The 20,686-nt window shown below is 44.7% G+C and overlaps 1 protein-coding gene across 1 annotated transcript in view; it reads left to right on the forward strand.

Annotated features, from left to right (window-relative positions):
• The first annotated feature begins 2,828 nt into the window (after nt 1–2,828).
• The window catches only part of tub (TUB bipartite transcription factor), a 553,939-nt gene continuing 536,081 nt past the window's right edge, over nt 2,829–20,686 (forward strand). The window contains exon 1 of the mRNA XM_070898685.1: nt 2,829–3,021. Coding sequence (XP_070754786.1) covers nt 2,966–3,021 — 56 coding nt within the window. The 5' untranslated portion in view covers nt 2,829–2,965. The remainder of the gene's footprint in view (nt 3,022–20,686) is intronic.

The following is a 20,686-nucleotide window of genomic DNA, read 5'->3' on the forward strand; positions in this document are numbered from 1 at the left end:
TGTTAGTGATGGATAGCATCTGGACTTTGAGGTTCAACTCTAGGTTGAACAGGACACTTGGTTCAAACTGAGTGACCAGCTGGGATGGGGATTAGAGTTAGAAGCAGGTTACAGAGCATTTGGCAGGAACAAAATAAGATGGCCTTGGTTTTCTTGATGTTCAAGTGAATAAATTTCTGGCCCATACATGATTTGATAGCGGAATGGCTGACAACATAGAGATGGCCATAAAGCCAAGAATGGTGGTGGTATGATAGAGCTGGTGTTGTTAGCACACATATGAAAACTTACACCATTTCTGCAGATAATGGGGTTGATTTTACTGCCCATTTCCCAGATGCAAATGGCAGAAGAAAGGGGGCTGAGACCTGCAATATAGAGTCTCTACCTCCAGTACATTGCCCCAGGATTGACACAGCGTTCCCAGGGGAACAGATGTATCTGGGCCTATGCCTGCAGTAGGTGCAAGCTTGATAATGTACTAAAGAGTTGGCATTTCCAGCCTCCTGTCTCTTCTGGACATGTGGCCGTAGGGCACCCAGATGCAGGGGTGCTTCAAAATGTTGGTCTTGAGTTTGAGCCAGGTATGCCCCGCTGATGGCTCTCATCAGAGGGACATTCCTGGCTGGATAGGAACATCAGAGGGGGCCCAACAACAAGCAAAGAGAGCTTTTCAAATGTTCTCCGCTAAATAGCAGGGTCTTTAAACTTTGACCTGGTTGCTGCTCTCTAGAGGAGAGATGGTAAAGGAGTTGTGAAGAAGAACACTTTGACTGTGAGTGGCACTGACATATGCCATGAAATGGAGGAGCCTTTAACATTTTTTGGGTAAAGCCACATTTCTTTGGCATAATGAATTTTGGGATGAACTTTCCGAAGTATTGCACTGTTGTCATACTGGGAAAGCCGATCCTTTCCTCCCAGTAACTTCTGGTGGGTTTGCATGCAAAATATACATTGACCGCATTCGCATAGTTTAATTTGATTGGGTTGGTGGCGGAAGCAAAGAATTGAGGGCTGTAGAAGGCTTGTAATGAATGTGTGGCAGCTCCATGCGTACTTTCACAATCAGACTCCTTCATTTTACCTTCAGTGCTTTGATGATTCGGGGATGTACAACGGGCGCTATCGAATCAGCTACCCACTCTAAACCCTGCCTGGTTTTCCTTTCTGTTTTCCTTTCTGTTGTCTCCAATGAAAAGAAAAATCGTGCGGGGCTTCTAACGGCCGGTCAATCTGTTATTGCCCTTTTTACACCCCAGTCGACGTTGAACATTCCGCTGTATGTTGTATCCTTAGTGGCCAAAGTTCCTATAGACACATTTCTTTTTCGTAACATATACTCTACTGATGTGGTCTGATTTTGTTTTCAGTTAAATGTGCTAGTTTAGTTATTTTATTTTTAATGTTACCTATCAGATTCACAGTGAATGGTAACCCACTGTTACCTCTGCTGTTGTTTAGCAATCGTGGTATTTTCTGGTAATAACTATGCTATAATTGCACCATAATTAATCACATCCGTAACGTTAGTTAATATCCAATAGCCACTGTAAGCATAAATTTGGACCCATAAGCAAAAAAAGACAATCCATGAAGTTAATGGTTAAGTAATATAAGAAATATACCTTGGAGTTTATTCAAGGCTGTAATGTAATCTTGTAGTTGAGATAATGGTTAGAAACCGCTCAAGCTTGATCCACATTGTTTACGGAGTAATCCAAACCTTTTGATTAAATTACTACTAAGCCATTATTCTTCATATAATTTATGACCAAATCCGGCATTTAATATAGATGACAATGACACCTTCTGCATTTTACAGCTTAATATTTATGTCAGTACCTACATAAGAACTCATCACAGAGCAGTCTGACCAGAAGATACAGCAGCAGCAGTGCATGTAAGATTTGGGGTACACCTCGAAAAAGAATAGAATTATTTATACCAACACTGTGGAAAAGAACACATTAAAGCAGCAACATTTTTTTGCGTGACAGAAGAAAACTAAATCTGATTGTTTACAATTATCAATGAAGAGCTTTTACAATTTTTCCTCTGTATATTCTTCGATTTTTAATTAATTGACCATTAATTAATCGCAGGATTAAATTCACAGCAATTAAGCTGATGCAGCTTCAATTAACAATATACTCTCTCTCAGCCTATTTCTTGTGGGGATTAAGGGAAAATAACCTAGTGTCCCTTCGAATTAAGGTTTCTGCAATCATTGTTAGCAAACAGAAGATAATACAAAACACACCTGCATGCAGTTTGATATTTTTGGGAAATTTTCACAGCAGCCTGAGGTGCCGAGTCTCAATGTGAGTTGTTAACCAATGCCTGAAGAGGCGATATGTTGTGGCCGAGGATTTTAGTGATGTGTGTTCTTCCATACACTCTGGATTTAATTAGTGCCTCTGAAAGGATGAGGTTTGAAAGAACTGTAGACTGTGTGATTGGACAGGAGGGGGAGTGATGTCAAAGAATAGTGCTGTATCTGTGGAAACAGGAATAAATAAGGAAGACAAGCAGTAAATTAGTAGAGGGTGCTCGATCCAGTTTCATCTGATGGGCTGCTCCACAGGGCAGGTTATTTCCAGCGGCTGTATTTGTAGTCTAATTGAACAAGGGATTTGCTCGTGGAGGAGGATTAAATGTAAAATTATTCAATTGCTTCACAAAATAATTCTTTTGTGCCTCACATTGTTCCCCCTCTCACACATTTGGCGCAGTCCTTATTTTGTAAGCTCAAAACTGGAACAGTTTGTATGCATCTGATCTCGATTGCTCACTGCAGAGGTGTAACACTGACTGGACCAGTTTCACGTTCCATCAGTCTCCGGACAGTGAAAGGAAGGAGCGAGCAGATTTTAACCATCGGCTGTGTCTCTCACTGAGAATCCCTGGGGTCCATCCGACTTCTCCCCTCCTGCAAGATTTGATTGCATTGTAATTGTGGAGAATGGATGGAGTCAACAGCAACAGGACCATGTCCTACAGCAGATGGAGTTATGACAGGTACTCTCTATATATTTTCTTACAATAAAGTGGTTTTAATATACAGCAGCCCAATGAATCTACCATACCCGCATGTTCAGAATAGCAATACTGGCAATAGCAAGCTGGAACTCTTAGCCTTTAAAAATAAGGCAGCATTCTGTGAATTCGTGTAGATGTTATTTAGAAGCACAGTGTCTGTCTGTTGGCTTGTGGTACTATTCTTTTCTCAAATCTTCAGGAATTTTTGTTAGTTTTTTGTTTCCAATAGGCTGTGTGTACGCTTGAATTGCAATGGTAAAATCATATGCATCAATGTTTTTGACAACTGATATTTAATAAAATAATGGCGCTATAACTACGTATATGACTGTTGCATGGTTAAAGAAATGGCACTTTACCTTTTTTTAATTAAAGGGCCTTCGGTGAAACAAAAACAGATGCAAATTGTTGCAGGTAAACAAAGACATTGCGAAAATGCTGACCACTAAATGAAACGGACCTTCTCTGCAAAAAATGCATAGAAACTTCTACAAGTCTTGTGTTTCATCCCTGAGTAGGTTGAAGTTGCTCTTTTATCTTTCCCAACTGTACAAGTTTCCCCCTTTCTTTAAATTACAACTGAAAAAAATCCTGCAGCTTTTCCTGACTGTTACTGTACCCATTTAAGTACATACCCATTCCAGTCCTGTCTGTGAAGGTTATTTGGCCGCAGTGGAGTCTGCGGTTTCCTATTAGGAGTTTGCTTGTTAGATTCATAATTCCTTCATTTGTAAATACGGTAACACATTTGTCTGCTATGTATTACCATTTCCAAGCATGTGCTAACAATATTCTTAGTATATATTTGATTATTTATTGCATTAATTAAAAATAAATCATCGGCATAAATGTTGACTTTCACCTTTGCTGTCTGGAAAATTGAATTCCAAGGACGTAAAAAAAACTATTGTTATTTGTGTCATGATCCACCATTTCCATGATATAATGAGCAAATTGTAAGAATCAAAACAAAATAGAGAATATCATCCTGGTAACAAGCTACTGGGGTTCCAATATGGTTCACCTTGTCTAGACTGTTGCAATGATAATTGAGAATAACCATTACCGAATTCAAGACATTTGAGATCGGCTATAGTTTTTGTTTCTGTATCAGTATAGATTATAAATCATATAGGATTATCCTTTTTACAAAAATGTGTTTTTTTTGCAAGTTCTGTGACCCATCCAGTAGTCGTATTGCAACTACACAGAAACATTGACAATTTTTGATTGGTGGTTTTGCTCATTTGTTTTTTGAAAGAAATGCTACAGATCATCTGTACTGTTGCTTTCCCGCCCACCTCTATTCTGTGATTGAGTGGCTGGTTAAAAGGTTCTTTTAATTAAACAGCAATCATAATGGGAGCAGAATTTGTAACAAAATCGATTCACTTTGAAATTGCTCCCCAGTGATTGACTTGTGCTGAATTGTATTTAAGCAGCTCCCTGGGGAGAGGAAGGCTGACTTGGGGCCATAGTGTGAAATACCTGAAAGGGATGTGTGCTAACACCAGTAGCCCTGGCCTTCTTGGGTGCTAGTATATCATGCAATGAACTGTCTTTGACCATGTATATTCTACAGACCTAAGTTATCGTAGTCTTGCAGTATATATTTTTGAAAATTATTTTATTGAATGTAAATGATTAAGATTTTTAAAAGAAAATTGTCCCAGTACCTATAGTGTTGGGATCTAGAGGAGGGTATCTGAGCATAAATTTTCACCAATGTTCATGTTTTGGATGGGGGTTTCTGGGCGGAGGGAATATAAACAGCCTGCAAGTTAAAGAATGGGAACTTAACACATCCAATTGGAGCACAGCTCCTGGAAGCTTTACCAACAATCTGAGGAGGGAGGAGAAAATAAACAGAAAAAGGATATATAGCATTGAATGTCTGTATATGTAGGGGATGTTCAACCAGTGAAATCGGCATTTTATGATCGGCTTCACCAGTGAAATATAATGACAAATGATCACTGGCAAGGCAAGGATTGATCAAATGCCACCTTGCGAATCCCCACTTTTTTATTTTAAATAAATCGGTAATTTGTTTTGAGGTAATTGCCTCAATTTTGGGTGGCATGACTTTAGAATCGTGCATCAGTCGTGTGAAAATGTTCTTTTCAGTTTCATGGTGTGAAAGTCTTTGATTTTCAACAACAATAGTAACTTGTATTTATATAGCACCTTTAACATAGTGAACCATTCAAAGGCACTTTACAGGAGCGTTATTAAATAAAATATGACACCAAGCCGCATAAGGAGAAATTAGGACCGATGACTCAAAGCTTGGTCAAAGAGTAAGGTTTTAAGGAGCATCGTGATGTCAGCGTACATGTGAAAACTAAAGGATGATATCGCCAAGGGGCAGCATGTTGATGAGCAATAGGAGGGGACCAAGGTTAGATCCTTGGGGGACACCAGAGGTAACAGTGTGGGAGCGGGAAGAGAAACCATTGCAGGTGATTCTCGGGCTACGATTAGATGGATAAGAATGGAACCAGGCGAGTGCAGTCCCACCCAGCTGGACAACGACAGAGGTGTTCGAGGAGGATGGTCTGGCCAACAGTGTTAAAGGCTGCAGACAGGTCGAGAAGGACAAGGAGGGATTACCTTTGTCACAATCATATCAAATCACTAATGGTATCCTATAAGAGCCATTTCGGTACTGTAGCAGGGGCAGAAACCTGAATGGTGGGATTTAAACATGGAGTTCAGGAAAGATGGGTATGGATTTTCGGGACGAAATCACATTCAAGGACTTTGGAGGGGAAATGGAGAATAGAGATTGGATGTGGGGTGGTAGTTTGCAAGGATGGGAGGGATCAAGGTTTTTTTTGAAGGAGAGGTATGATGATGGCAGATTTGAAAGGGAGAGGGACAGTACCTGAGGAGAGGGACCGTTAACAATTTCAGCTAACATGGGAGCCAGAAAAGGAAGTTGGGTGGTCAGATATTTGGTGGGAATAGAGTCGAGGGAACAAGAAGTGGGTCTCATAAACAAGATGAGCTTGGAGAGGGCATGAGGGGAGATTAGAGAGAAACCAGAACAGTTTTGATGCGAGGTCAGTGACCTGACACGTTAACTCTGTTTTTCTCTCTCCATAGATGCTGCCTAATCTGAGTATTTCCATCATTTTCTGTTTTTGTTACTATTTCTCATGGTTTGAGAGCTAGGGACAAGACGTCAATTTAAAATTGTTTCTAAAAGAGTGAGGAGAGCGTTTAAGGGAAATGTCTTTACACAGAGGTTTGTTGGAGCATAGAATGCTTTGCCACAGGGAATAGTTGAGGTAGAGACCATTTTATCTTTGAAGCGAAAAGTGGATAACTATTTGTAGTGGAAGATAACTCAGGCTAAATGAGAAAGAGTGGGGCAGTGCCTTTAATTATGGATTGTTTTAGCAAAGGGCTGGCTAATACCTGAGGGGCTGCATTGTCCCCTCCTTGGCTATAAACTTTTATGGTTCTATGTAAACCATTATAAATGTGTAACTATATGTCTGCTGTATGTATTCCGTGTTTCTGTAAGTTATGTCTGGGGGAACTCTGCTCTAATCAGCATGTACCTGGAATTGAAGTGAGTTCTGTCATGGAATTTGAATATTTGAAGGAAAGTAGCCTCCTTTCAGTAGTGAGTCAAGTGGTTAGCCACTGTCCTTGATAGAAATGTTGCCATCCTTCCTCAGAAAACAGACTATTGCTCCCTGAAGGTTTCTGCCTTTCTGTGCAAAGCTCATGTCACCACTGTGGCTAAGTTGCGCTTGGTGCTCTTTCCATTAGTGATATCACTTAGATTATCGTATACAGTATGTGTAGGTAAACAGTCCAATAAAGCACAAACTGGAGGAGTAGCTTACGTCATGTTTATTTTGCTAACTGTGCAAGTAGCTTTCAGCGTTGGCTTAGTGATCGCACTCTCACCTGAGACAAAACATCATGGGCGCATGGCCCACTCCAGAGACTTGAGCACATAAACTTGGCTGACACTTCAATGCAGTACTTCAGGAGTGCTGCACTGTCGGAGATGCCATGTTTCGGATGAGAAGTTAAACTGAGGATCGATCTGTCCTCTGGGGTGGGTGTAAAAGATCCCATGGCACTATTTAAAGGAGAGTTTCTGGCCAAAATGCATCACTTAAAAAACACCTGAAAAAATAGATGAGCTGGTAATTTATTTCATTGGTGCTTGTCAGACATTTCTTCATTGGCAGTTACAATAGAAGGAATTCCATTAGTACCAGGTCTGGATGCGAAGGCCCTTGACAGAAGAAGTTATGCTGTCCATATAATAGTACCCATTAAATTGTATGATTTCTTTATTGAATGATTGGATGAAGCAGACAAATAATATAAAATTAATTCATTAATTTAGCAACAGAATGCTGTACGGATACAATGACCGCACTTTCTGGGCCAGAGGCTTCCCGCGGGCGGATGCCTCCGACCTGAAAAATTTCTACGAATTTACTTGGTGGTCCAGGAGATTCGGAGGCTTCTGGTCCTGGGCCTCTGTGTGAAGGCCTGAGTGGAGGCCCATGTACCCTGGGGACCTGGGTGCTTCATACGCATCCCTATGAATGGGAATACCCCCAAAACACACTAAATACATTTTTTTAAAAACATCATATATTTTAAATGAATCAAAAGGAATTTAGTTAATTATTTAAAACAAGAATTTAATTTTCAAAAATAAATATACATATTTTAAAGTGTCTATAAAAAAAAACTTACCTTATTTAACAGGATTTTAAATGTTTAAATTATTGAAAAAAATGTCTTTTTCCCGTCCTTAAAGTCCTGCTTTTATCAGTCGTAAGCATTTCAAGGGCATTCATTGGGCAGAAATTGGGCAAATAGCCTAACTCTTCATCCGTGGAGGCCCTTTACTTCTGGCTGTATGCAATCTTTTAAGAGGATTCTTTACAGATTGCAAGTTCCGTGTTTCTGCGCATGCGCTTCGCATGCCTAAACCTGGAACTTGCAGGGCCCCTATGGGTGCATGCGCACTTCATACACGCCTGTAGGGCTGCGAATTCAGGACCAATATATAGTGCAGCATCCGCAGAATTCCAGCATCCGTTGTATTTGGCTTTTGCGTATGATGCAGTATTGAGTTTAGTTTGCACCTGGAAGGAAACCGTGCTCTTAAATCTGATCCAGATTCCTGACGTGTCTAATTTGTTGAATGGCGCTTTCAGACTCATTACTGTTATTAATATCTGACAGACCGTGCTCTCTGCAATCATGAGCCAGGAAGACATTTCAGAATGGACTGGGAATGGCTGAGATTTTGTTATAAAGTGTTTGACTTTAATAGGACCTTGCATAAATCACCAATCACGAAGGCCTTTTATGTTCTCTTAATCCGTAGACACTAATGGAGGCAAGTGTAATCACCAACCTGGCTTGCACAACTCTTTAATTTATGTTATAGACATGAGCATGATAGTTAAGGTTAATTTCGGGAACATTTCCTGATTTTGTCCCTCTGTTTTGATTTTGCACTCTTCCACCACACGGGCTCGACAGAGCTAGGCCTTTATCCAGTGGCAAGGATTGAACCAGGAGGACTGGAGACCTGCTGCACAGACCTAGTGCGCGCACGTATCGCAGTGTGGGCTGGCCCGTGCTGCCCCTGGGCCCCGTAGCCTCATTCACCGCACCTCCGCCCCGATGTTCCAGGGCCCAGCGCTCCAGCTCTATTTATAGCCCTGACTTGTGGTGGTGGTCTCTCACAGGTCGGGGCGGCCCACAATGTTTATATATTATTAGCCAAGTTTATATATTATTAAACAAGTGTTAGCTTTTTTATTGGCTGATTCAACTGAAGCAGAGATGCCGGTCTTAAATTTTAAAACTTACACTATATTTTTAAAGATTACTTATGTTAAAAATTGAAAACATTAAGCTAGAAATTCTGTTATGATCCGTTTGGGGCTATGACTTTTTTGAGGTGAGAAAAGTATCGGCAGGCGATAATCCTTTCTTCATCCCGGGAGCTTCAGTTTTAGCGCTCCAAGAGGAAAGTGGAGCGTTAAATCAAGTGCCACCACTTCTCTTATAGCACGAAGGTGTGTGAGAGGAATGGTCACAGCAGAATGTTCAGTACAGCACTGCCGGCATCACAGGCTCCTTCCCTCACTTAAAGGGAAGGGCCAGTGCTGGGTTGCAAGATTCTTCCTTTTATTTCAGTGGGGCCACGGGACCTGTGCGACTTCCATTACAGTCCCAAGCACTGTAGGAACGTGGAGGGCTGAGGAATCGCACAGCAATGTGCCATCAACAACAATCAGCAGGCACCAGACTGGTACGAAGAATAATGTTTGCCCTACCTGACCACCACTGGCATTAAATATCGCTCCCCAAGTGGCCAGCCAAGGCGACAACGTCTCCTGTAGCTGCCACTGTTGATGCCCGGCGATGCAGCAGGGAGCGGGAGCGAATATCACACCCGGGGCGGTTACGGGGCGCAAGACAGTGAGGCGGCAAGTGTTAGCACCAGCGTAAAACCGCCAGGGAAGTTCGCGGACGTTGGTGAATTTGCCGCGCCTGGTCGGTAACCCCTTAGCGCCCCGTTACCACTCTCCGCAGGCGCTAAAGGGAGGCACAAAGCAGCCGAATTTCTCTGCCGAAGCATTTTAAATTTATAGTACCAAGAGTAACTGCAGAGTAAAGTAAAAGTAACGAAAATTGGGAAGGAATTCAGATCTGGAAAGATTCCGCACTTTGTTGTCCCCATTTGAAATCCTGGTTTTGGGGGTGGGCAGATAATGCACCCACCCGCCTGTGGGCACCATATGATGTTTTCCCTCAGTTATACCCTCAGCAATGATGGACACCAGGGACATGTGCTCTTGCCAACCCTCTTCTCAAACTTTCTCGCTGCCATGCTCTACTTCACATTCGACAAGCTCCCCGCTGGAGTGGAACAAAACTGCAGAACCAGTGGGAAGCTGTTCAACCTTCGCCGTCACCAGGCCAGGTCCAAGACCACCCCAAACTCTGTCGTCGAGCTACAGTACGCGGATGACGCCTGTGTCTGTGCACACACACAGGCTGAACTCCAGGACATAGTCGACGTATTTACTGAGGCGTATGAAAGTATAGGCCTTACGCTAAATAAGACAAAGGTCCTCCACCAGCCTGTCCTCATCGCACAGCACTGCCCCCCAGTCATCAAGATCCATGGCGTGGCCCTGGACAACGTGGACCACTTCTCTTATCTCGGGAGCCTCCTATCAACAAGAGCCGGCATCGATGACGAGATCCAACACCGCCTCCAGTGCGCCAGTGCAGCCTTCAGGCGCCTGAGGAAAAGAATGTTTGAAGACCAGGCCCTCAAAACTGTCACCAAGCTCATGGTCATATGGCTACAGGGCCATAGTTATACCCATCCTCCTGTATGGCTCAGAGATGTGGACCATGTACAGTAGACACCGAGTCGCTGGAGAAATACCACCAACGATGTCTCCGCAAGATCCTACAAATCCCCTGGGAGAACAGATGCACCAACATTAGTGTCCTCATCCAGTATTGAAGCACTGACCACACTTGATCAGCTCTGCTGGGCAGGCCACATAGTTCGCATGCCAGACACGAGATTCCCAAAGCAAGCTCTCTACTTGGAACTTGTCCACTGCATATGAGCCAAAGGTGGGCAGAGGAAACGTTCCAAGGACACCCTCAAAGCTTCCCTGATGATAAAGTGCGACATCCCCACTGACACCTGGGAGTCCCTGGCCAAAGACCGCCCTCAGTGGAGGAAGTGCATCCGGGAGGGCGCTGAGCTCCTCGAGTCTCGTTGCCGAGGGCATGCAGAAATCAAACGCAGGCAGCGGAAGGAGCTTGCGGCAAACCAGACTCCCTGCCCACCCTTTCCTTCAACCACTGTCTGTCCCACCTGTGACAGAGACTGTGGCTCTCGTATTGGACTGCACAGCCACTTAAGAACTCATGCTAAGAGTGGAAGCAAGTCTTCCTCGATTCTGAGGGACTGCCCATGATGATGATGATGTTTAGCTGATCATGGTTGATTGACAGCTCTGTCTTCAAAGAAATTAAGGGGGCGATACTGCCCTTTTTATAGCCCCATTAGCGCCTTTGAGGGGCGCTAATGGGTGCAACGAGGTTATCGCCCGGGGGAAGGGGTCGTTCGCGCCTCTGTGGAAATTGTCCTGGAGGTTTGGGGGAGCGTTGAGTTGTTAGCGCTGTGCCCCGTGATTTTTGCCTCAGGCTCGCGCATGGGCGCCAATGACATGCGTATGCCAGCATGGGGCGCAAATCACGGAGCACATGCGTAGTGCTGCCGGCAGGATGCTGGGCTCCGGAGCGTGGCGCTGGAATCAGCCTCGTCTCCATTTGAGGGGCGGAAGGGACGAATTCTGGGCCGGGCGATAAATGTTCCGGCCCCGGAAGGTTACTGCCTCCAAATGGGATGCGGAGCAATTTCGCCCCCGAAGAGTTTGAACTGAAGGTTGAAAATGTTTGCATTTTATAATGTTCAGCAAGGCTGGCATGGAGGCCAACACATTTTGTCTGCATAGAATTCTCTGGGCATTACCTGGGCAGTGCATTCTGTGTACTCCAGGATAATAAGAAACTGTCAAAAGCTTTGCTGGATTGTTTTTATTTCTACCTGGAGAAAGTCAGAAGATTGACAAGGGTAATTTAACCCCTTGTGGACTGTTTGCAGATTTTTTTATATAGTTATTGGACTGTACAGTATTTGCCTAATTTCATCAATATTATAAATTGTGATGAGTGTAAATAAATTTGGTTACTTGAGCATGTGCTAATTGGATCTAGTGTTTGATATTTCAGACCTATGGAGTTAAGAGGAGATGTAGTGAGACTAACATACACAATTCCAGTATTACTGCTAATAGGGTTGTGGTTAGTTCAGGGTTATGCAGCCTAAGACCTACATTATCTGATCACATGGGTCATGACAATGAGCATCTTCCTGCAGCTACTAAAAGAGAAAGGTCGCCTGAAATTCCACAATTTTTGGCTGAGCAGGTGATGTCGTTCTGGCGTAGGTGGCTGGAATTCGGGGTGTATGTCAGATACGCCAGGATGACACCATTCTAAAAAAATGTCAGATATCTGTTGGCAGAAGATGGGCCTGTGGCAAAGTAATGCAGGAACATGAGTGGCAGGATAATGAGGTTAAAGCTGCAGTCCCAGAAATTACATCAGAACTGTACTGACTGTGTTATATATGTGGACTTGTATTTACTCTGTACAGCCACCAGAGGGCTCATTCACCGGAGTCCCAAGGGATCCCATAATCCCTTGGGAGCACAGGTATTTGAGTGCTTCACAGGTTGGAGAGGCACTCTGGAGACCTGCAATAAAAGGCTAAGGTCACACTTTACTTTGAGCTCACAGTGTTCAGTCTGACTCTTTCTCCATACTCAACAGACTGAACAGAAGAAGAGGTAAATTACTTGCATGATTGTCAGACCAGGAAGTGCTTTTATTCTCAGGCTTTCATTGCCCATGAACTTTCTGAAACATCAGCTTTGATTGTGGTGATTAGAAAACTCTTTCTTTTCTCCTGTGGTACTATGAAAGGATTCTGCAAACTGGCTTTCAGCAGTTTCAGCCAGGGAAATATTTTTCTTTCCACCCTTGGGTCATGAAGCCCTGACATGGGGTATAGGATGGCCATTCCGATATATGACCTGGTGATGAAGGCAGAAGAGGAAATGAGAGAGGTAGGCAGGATAAGACTGCACCAATGGAGAAGACCATCTCGTTGCTGCCCTTTCACGAGTGTACATGTCATGTATGGAAGAACTCCACAAGACTGAGTACTGTGAGCTAAAACTGATGTGACCTTTAATACAATTCCAGAGTGCTGAAGCAGAATGGTAGACAACCTTTTATACTCCCTTACACGAGGTGTGCAGGTGACCCTTGGGCCTCCAACAATTGCACCCTCTGGTGGCAAGTCTTACACAGTTACAATGTTTACATACATAACACCACTCCTCCCCACCCCCCAAAAAAAGTCTTTGATACAAATTATTTACAAGTTGAGATGATCCGGGGCCCTACGCTCCCTGGTTGATTGTCTGAGTTCAAACTCCGGCATGGGTGAGTTGGTTGGACCATTGCTGCACTGCGGCGCGGCTGGTCTGACAGGACTGTTGGGAATGGTGGGTTCATCCTCTTGATTGACAGCGAGGTCGATTGCTGGTTGGGTGTGTGTTGGTGGATCGATGATGGTGATGTCCTCTTCAAGTTGTTCCTGGTTGTCGGTGAACTGCAGTTTGGTCTGATCCAAATGCTTTCTGCATGTTTGTCCATTCAGTAGTTTGACTCTAAACACACTCTTCCCCTTCTTGGCCAAGACAGTACCAGCAATCCATTTAGGACCATGACCGTAATTCAGGACAAACACAGGGTCGTTAACATCAATGTCACGCGATACAGCCCCGCTATCGTGGTACATGTTTTGCCGGTGACGCTGGATTTCCACATGATCATTTAGATCTGGGTAGACTAGGGAGAGCCTGGTTTTGAGTGCTCTCCATTAACCATGCTGCAGGGGGAACCCCAATAAGCGAGTGGGGTCACATTCAGTAGCTGAGCAGAACCCGAGATAAGCAGGTCTGCAAGGAGCCTTCCATCCTGCGTTTCAAGCTCTGCTTGATAGTTTGGACTGCCCGTTCCGCTTGATCGTTGGATGCGGGCTTAAACGGGGCAGACCTGACATGCTTGATGCCATTGCGGGTCATAAATTTGTTGAATTCCGAGCTGGTGAAACACGATCCATTGTCACTGACAAGGACTTCGGGCAAGCCATGGCTGGCGAACATGGCCTGGAGGCTTTCAATGGTGGCAGTGGATGTGCTGGATGACATGATTATGCATTCAATCCATTTAGAGTAACCATCCACTACAGCTAAAACATCTTTCCGAGAAAGGGGCCGGCAAAACCTACGTGGATCCTGGACCACGGTTTGGAGGGCAATGATCACAGACTCAATGGAGCCTTCCTTGGTGCATTGCTCAGTTGTGAGCACGTGTTGCACTGATGCACGCATGACTCTAAGTCCGAGTCAATGCCTGGCCATCAAACATGTGACTTGGCTATAGCCTTCATCATGACTATACCTGGGTGGGTATTGTGTAGGTCACGTTTCCCTGCCTTTTTTTGGCAAAACCACGCGATTACCCCATAAGAGTCAATCCGACTGGATGGACATTTCATCTTTGTGTCGGTGAAATGGCTTAATTTCATCTTGCATTTCCCCAGGAACAACCGACCAGCTCCCATTGAGGACGCAATTTTTTACAAAGATAGCACAGGATCCTGACTGGTCCAGGTCCTGATCTGGCGAGCAGTGACGGGTGACCCCTCGCTCTCAAGCATCCATGACCAGAGCAAGTCTGCGGGCTGTGCCATTTCCACCCCGGTAGTGGGTAATGGTAGTCGCCTGAGGGCATCAGCACAGTTCTCCGTGCCTGGTCTGTGGCGGATAACATAGTCATAGGCGGACAATGTTAGTGCCCATCTTTTGGATGAGGGTCTAAGCATTGGTGTTTATACCTTTGCTTTCTGAAAACAGCGAAATGAGTGGTTTGTGGTCGGTTTCAAGCTCAAACCACAGTCCAAATATGTATTGGTGCATTTTCTTAACCCCATATACACATGCTGTTAGTGTTAGTGTTTTATCAGAAGAATCACTCAACACTCAGAGTCGGTTCCAACGCCAATGCGGCCTTTATTAACGCCAGCGGGGAGGAAGCCTCAGGACTGGATCCAGGCACTTCACTCTGCAGAACAAAGGGTTTCATGGATCTTTATATGTTTTACAACAGTTTACTACAGTTACATACAACAGTTTACTACAGTTACATTAGACCAATAGATAGAGTTAGTCTCTAAACGTAAAGTGGCTCATGTGTTGCCAAGAGATGTGTTGCTAAGGGGTGTGTTGCTAGGAGTGACTCATGTGTCTTCTAACATGGTCTGGGCCTCCCTTATCTTACTGTCCTTGGGTGCTGTCTTTGGGTAGCCTCCTTATTAGAGTTACATATTCGGTTCTTGTCAGCTTGGTCTGATTCATTCCCTCATTATGTGATGTAGGCCCCCCATATCTCTATTTCTCGGGGCTCTGCTGTGTGGAGTTATAATGGTTTGTTATAGTTATCTTGTATCCAAGGCATTCCTGGCAGTGGGCCTCACAGGGTTATTGCTCAGTCAGCCTCAGTCAATAGTTCACAGCTTGACTACCTGATTTCCCATCATGCCTGGGCAGCCATTTTATGTGTGGCCACTTTAAACTTATATGAGTTTAGTTATATTCAGCAGGTGCCTAATGCCTACAACAATTGCTAACGCCTCTTTCTCGCCCATACTGTAGGCTCTTTCAGCCTTAGACAGACTTCTAGACACGTATGCAACCAGTTGAAGTTTCCTGTAACACACAGCCGACCCCGTACGAAGATGCATCATAAGCTAGCACTAATTGTTTACACGGGTCATACAGTACAAGCAACTTATTAGAACAAAGTAGGTTTCTGACCTTCTCAAAGGCTGTCTCTTGAGATTTACCCCAAATGCAGCCATCACCCTTGAATAGCAACATGTGAAACGTTTCCAGCAAAGTGCTTAACCTGGGTAGAAAGTTACCAAAATAGTTGGAGTCCCAGGAATGAACGCAGCTCCGTCACATTCTGTGGTCTGGGTGCATTCTTGATGGCCTCTGTCTTTCAGCCTGTGGGCCTGATGCCATCTGCCACAATCTTTCTCCCCAAAAATTCGACCTCTGGTGCCAGGAAAACACGGAGCGTTTCAGCCGGAGTCCCACTCTGTCTAGTCGACTTAGAACCTCTTCCAGGTTGTGCAGGTGTTCGGTGGTGTCACAACCGGTGATCAGGATGTCGTCGTGAAACACAACGGTGCGCGGAACCGATTTCAGCAGACTCTCCATGTTCCTCTGGAAGATGGCAGCAGCCGAGCGAATCCCAAAATGGCACCTGTGGTATATGAACAGTTCTTAGTGTGTGTTGATGCATGTCAATCTTTTTGAAGATTCAGTCAGCTCCTGTGTCATGTAGTAGGAGGTCAGGTCCAATTTGGTGAACAACTCCCCGCCCCCCCCCCTCCCGTTAACGTTTCGAACCTTGGATAGCGGGTACTGGTCGTGTCACGAGACTCGGTTGATCGTTACCTTGTAGTCTCCGCAGATTCTGACCGTGCCATCGCTTTTCAACACCGGAACAATCGGACTGGCCCACTCGTTGAACTCGACTGGCGATATGATTCCCTCTCGTTGAAATCTGTCCAGTTCGATCTTGACTTTCTCCCTCATTATATATGGAACCGCTCAAGCCTTGTGATGAATGGGCCTTGCATCGGGGACTAGATGGATCTGCACCTTGGCACCTGTGAAGTTGCCGATGCTTGGTTCAAATAGAGACACAAACTTGCTCAGCACTTGGGCGTATGAGGCACCATCCACTGAAAGTGCTTTGATATTGTCCCAGTTCCATTGAATCTTTCCCAGCCAGCTTCTGCTGAATAGTGTTGGGCCATCGCCTGGTACAATCCAGTGATAAATCATGCACAGTTGCATCGTATGATACCTTAACTGCCGCACTGCCAATGACTGGTGTGAGCTCTTGGGTATAGGCATGCAGCTTTGTCTGAATCGGGCTCAGTTTGAGCCTTTGTGCCTTGTTACCCCACAGTTTCTCAAAAGCCTTCTGGCTCATAATTGACTGAGTCGCCCCCGTGTCCAACCCCATTGATACCGGAATACCGTTCAATTTGACTTTCAGCATAATAGGAGGGCTCTTGGTAGTGAAGGTGTGTACCCCATACACTTCTTCAAGTTGAGTTGCCCCTCTTGGTGTGTTCTGCGTGATCCGCTCCGGATCGATCATCCTCTGCTACGTGGTGAATTGCAGCACTCATTCGCTGGAGGTGCCCCATTGTTTCGCAGCCTTTGCACACGTAGTGCTTGAATTGACATTGATGGGCTCAATGATTACCTCCGCAGCGCCAACATAGTGCTAATGGATTTGCATTCACGCCCAATGGCGGACTCTGAGTCATCCTAGATCTTGCAGCTGCAGGCGTGTAGACCCTGCCATATGCAGTTCTGCCTGCTAGCGACATTATTTTATGCACAGTACTTGCCGGTGAGCTTCGATGCTGGGAAGATATCTGTCTGGTACTATCGCTCGTGGATATGAATGCCTGGGCTATTGTGATGGCCTTGCTCAGGTCCAGGGATTCGGCAGACAGCAGCTTGCGGAGAATGACCTCGTGGCCAATGCCAAGCACAAAGTTCCGCAGCATTTCTCCCCAAAATCCAGCAAATTCGCAAGTTCCCACAAGGCGTCTCAGGTCAGCAACATAACTCGCCACGCTCTGGCCCTCAGAGCGGTGGTGCGTGTAGAAGCGATACCTGGCCATTAAGATGCTCTCCTTCGGCTTGAGATGGTTCCGAACCAGCGTGCACAAGTCTATATATGTCTTCCCCTTTGGTTTCACTGGTAGTTGCAGATTCTTGATGAGGCCGTATATTGTGGACCCACACACAGTGAGGAGAATCGTCCTGTGCTTGATCACTAGGGCCCCCATCCAGCTCGTTGGCCATGAAGTATTGGTCAAGACGCTCAACGAAGGCTTCCCAATCATCACCCTCTACAAATTTCTCTAAAATACCAACGGCATCTATGACCGCATGAAAGTTTGTAATCTGCTACTCGTCGCCAATTGTTATGTATGGAAGAACTCTACAAGACTGAGTACTGTGAGCTAAAACTGATGTGACCTTCGTCTTTTTAATACAACTCCAGAGTGCCTAAGCAGCATGGCAGACAACCTTTTATACTCCGTTGCACGAGGTGTGCAGGTGACCCTTGGGCCTCAGGTGGCAAGTCTTACACAGTTACAATGTTTACATACATAACAGTACAGACCGTGCAATATGTATGAGGGCTCATACACTATTCAACACATAGTTATTGAGCTCAGATAAAATAAAAATATGATTTTAGGTGAAAATAATAGTCTTTGTATAGAAGAATTTTACAATTACTTTGGACATTATAAAAACACAGCGCACCCAAGTTCAAGTCATTTTTATTGTCATTTTCTTATGAATGTGATTCACTCAAACCAAATGCCATTAGTATCAAACACTAGTGAAAAACTCTCCTAGTTACCTAATTTTACATAAGAAATAGGAGCAGGAGTAGGCCATTTGGCCCCTCGAGCCTGCTCCGCCATTTAATAAGATCATGGCTGATCTGATCTTGGGCTCAGCTCCACTTCACTGCCTGCTCCCCATAACCCTTCATTCCCTTATTATTCAAAAATCTGTGTGTCTCCACCTTCACAGCTCTCTGGGGCAGAAAATTCCACAGATTTACTTCCCTCAGAGAAGAAATTCCTCATCCTCTGAGTTTTAAATGGGCGACCCCTTATTTTTAAACTATGCCCCCTAGTTCTAAATTTCCCCCCACGAGTGGAAACATCCTCTCTGCATCTACCCTGTTGAGCCCCTCAGTATCTTGTATGTTTCAATAAAATCACCTCTCATTCTTCTAAAACTCCAATGAGTATCTTCTTTTTAGGCAATCCCTCAGAGTCAAGGATGACTTGCTTCCACACTAATATGCGTTCTTAGGTGACCATGAGTCCAATGCAGAACCTGCAGTCGTTGTCACAGATGGGGCGGACAGTGGTCGAAGGGACGGATGTGTGGGGTGCTTGGGTTGGTGTGCGCTCATTCCGCTGTTTGCGCTTGGTTTTTGCTTGCTCCCCGTGAAGAGACTCTGTGTTCGGCACATTCCCGGATGCTTTTCCTTCACTTTGAGCGGTCTTGGGCCAGGGATTCAGGGATTCTCGGGTGTCAGTGGAGAGATTACACGTTTTCAAGGAGGCCTTGAGGATGTCCTTGAAGCGTTTCCTCTGCCCACCTGGGACTCGCTTACTGTGTCGGAGCTCTGAGTAGAGCACTTGTTTTGGGAGTCTAGTATCGGGCATGTGGACGATGTGGCCCATCCCTCGGAGCTGATCGAGCGTGGTCAGTGCTTCGATGTTGGCTTGAGCTGACGTTGGTGCATCTATCCTGCCAATGGATTTGCAAGATCTTAAGGAAGCAACGTTGGTATACTTCGCCAGTGCTTTGAACTGCCTGCAGTATGTGGTCCATGCCTCTGAAGCATAGAGGAGGGTGAGTACCACTACTGCTCTGTAAGCAGCAGTAAGTAGGGCAGATGAGAGAAATTTTCAAGAGTCTCATCCCCACCACCCCCACCATTTTGTTGCAGTGAGTGTGGAAGGAGCGGCCAATAGCAGGGGAAAGAAAATCCTTATTGGGGCAGGAATGCCAAACCACCCAAATATTTCCTCATTATTTGCCGCAATCCCACGCAATTTCAGTTAAACATGTAGACATTTCAGCATATTCTGTTGCGTTGAGAGAGGTACAAGATCTGTATTGATGTTGTTGCAGTTTTATTCACAACGTTACTGTCAGGAACAAAACAATTTCACTGTGCCATCACTTCTCAGCAGTCCAGGAACAAAAACACCAAAATCCACAATTATTGAATTACACAATTAATTGAATTACTGATCTTCACAATGTCCACACTTCATACTCTTCCGATCACTGATAGGCTCAATGCAGACATGTTAAATGTCAGTACTCGAAAGCAAATCACCAAGGGGTTGTTTGAGATGTACTCATATTTTGATTCTTATACTAGTGGTGTATGTTTCCTTGCCGTTCTACTCCCCTTGTTCACTCAGAACTCAGATCATCCTATTTTTGGAGTTGTGCCATTGCCTTGTGTATGTGATGTATTTGGATTTCCAGAAGGCATTCGATAAGGTGCCACATAAAAGGTTACTGCACAAGATAAGAGCTCACGGGGTTGGGGGTAATACATTAGCAAGGATAGTGGATTGGCTAACTAACAGAAAACAAAGTCGGGATAAATGGATCATTTTATGCTTGGCAAACAGTAACTATTGGAGTGCCACACCGCTATTTACAATCTATATTAATGATTTGGATGAAGGCACCGAGTGTAATGTAGCCAAGTTTGCTGATGATACAAAGATGGGTGGGAAAGCAAGTTGTGAGGAGGACGCAAAGAATTTGCAAAGGGATATAGACAGGCTAAGTAAGTGGGCAAACATTTGGCAGACAGTGTATAATGTGGGAAAATGTGAGGTTATCCACTTCGGCAGAAAAAATAAAAAAGCAAATTATTATTTAAATGGAGGTAGATTACAAAATGCGGCAGTACATCGGGACCTGGGGGTCCTTGTGCATGAAACACAAAAAGTTACTGTGTAGGTACAGCAAGTAATCAGGAAGGCAAATGGAATGTTGGACTTTATTGCAAGGGGGATAGAGTATAAAAGCAGGGAAGTGGTACTACAACTGTACAGGGCATTGGTGAGATCACACCTAGAGTACTGCGTATGGTTTTCGTCTCCTTATTTAAAGAGGGAAAGATTTGCATTGGAGGTAGTTCAGAGACGGCTCATAAGGTTGATTCTGGAGATGAAGGGATTGGCTGATAAAGGTTGAGCAGTACAGCTTTTGGTTACCTGAGGAAGAGAGTGTTTGAAGGACCAGGACCTCAAACCTGGCAC

This window comes from Pristiophorus japonicus, chromosome 14, assembly GCF_044704955.1.
Source record: "Pristiophorus japonicus isolate sPriJap1 chromosome 14, sPriJap1.hap1, whole genome shotgun sequence".
Lineage (NCBI taxonomy): Eukaryota > Metazoa > Chordata > Chondrichthyes > Pristiophoridae > Pristiophorus > Pristiophorus japonicus.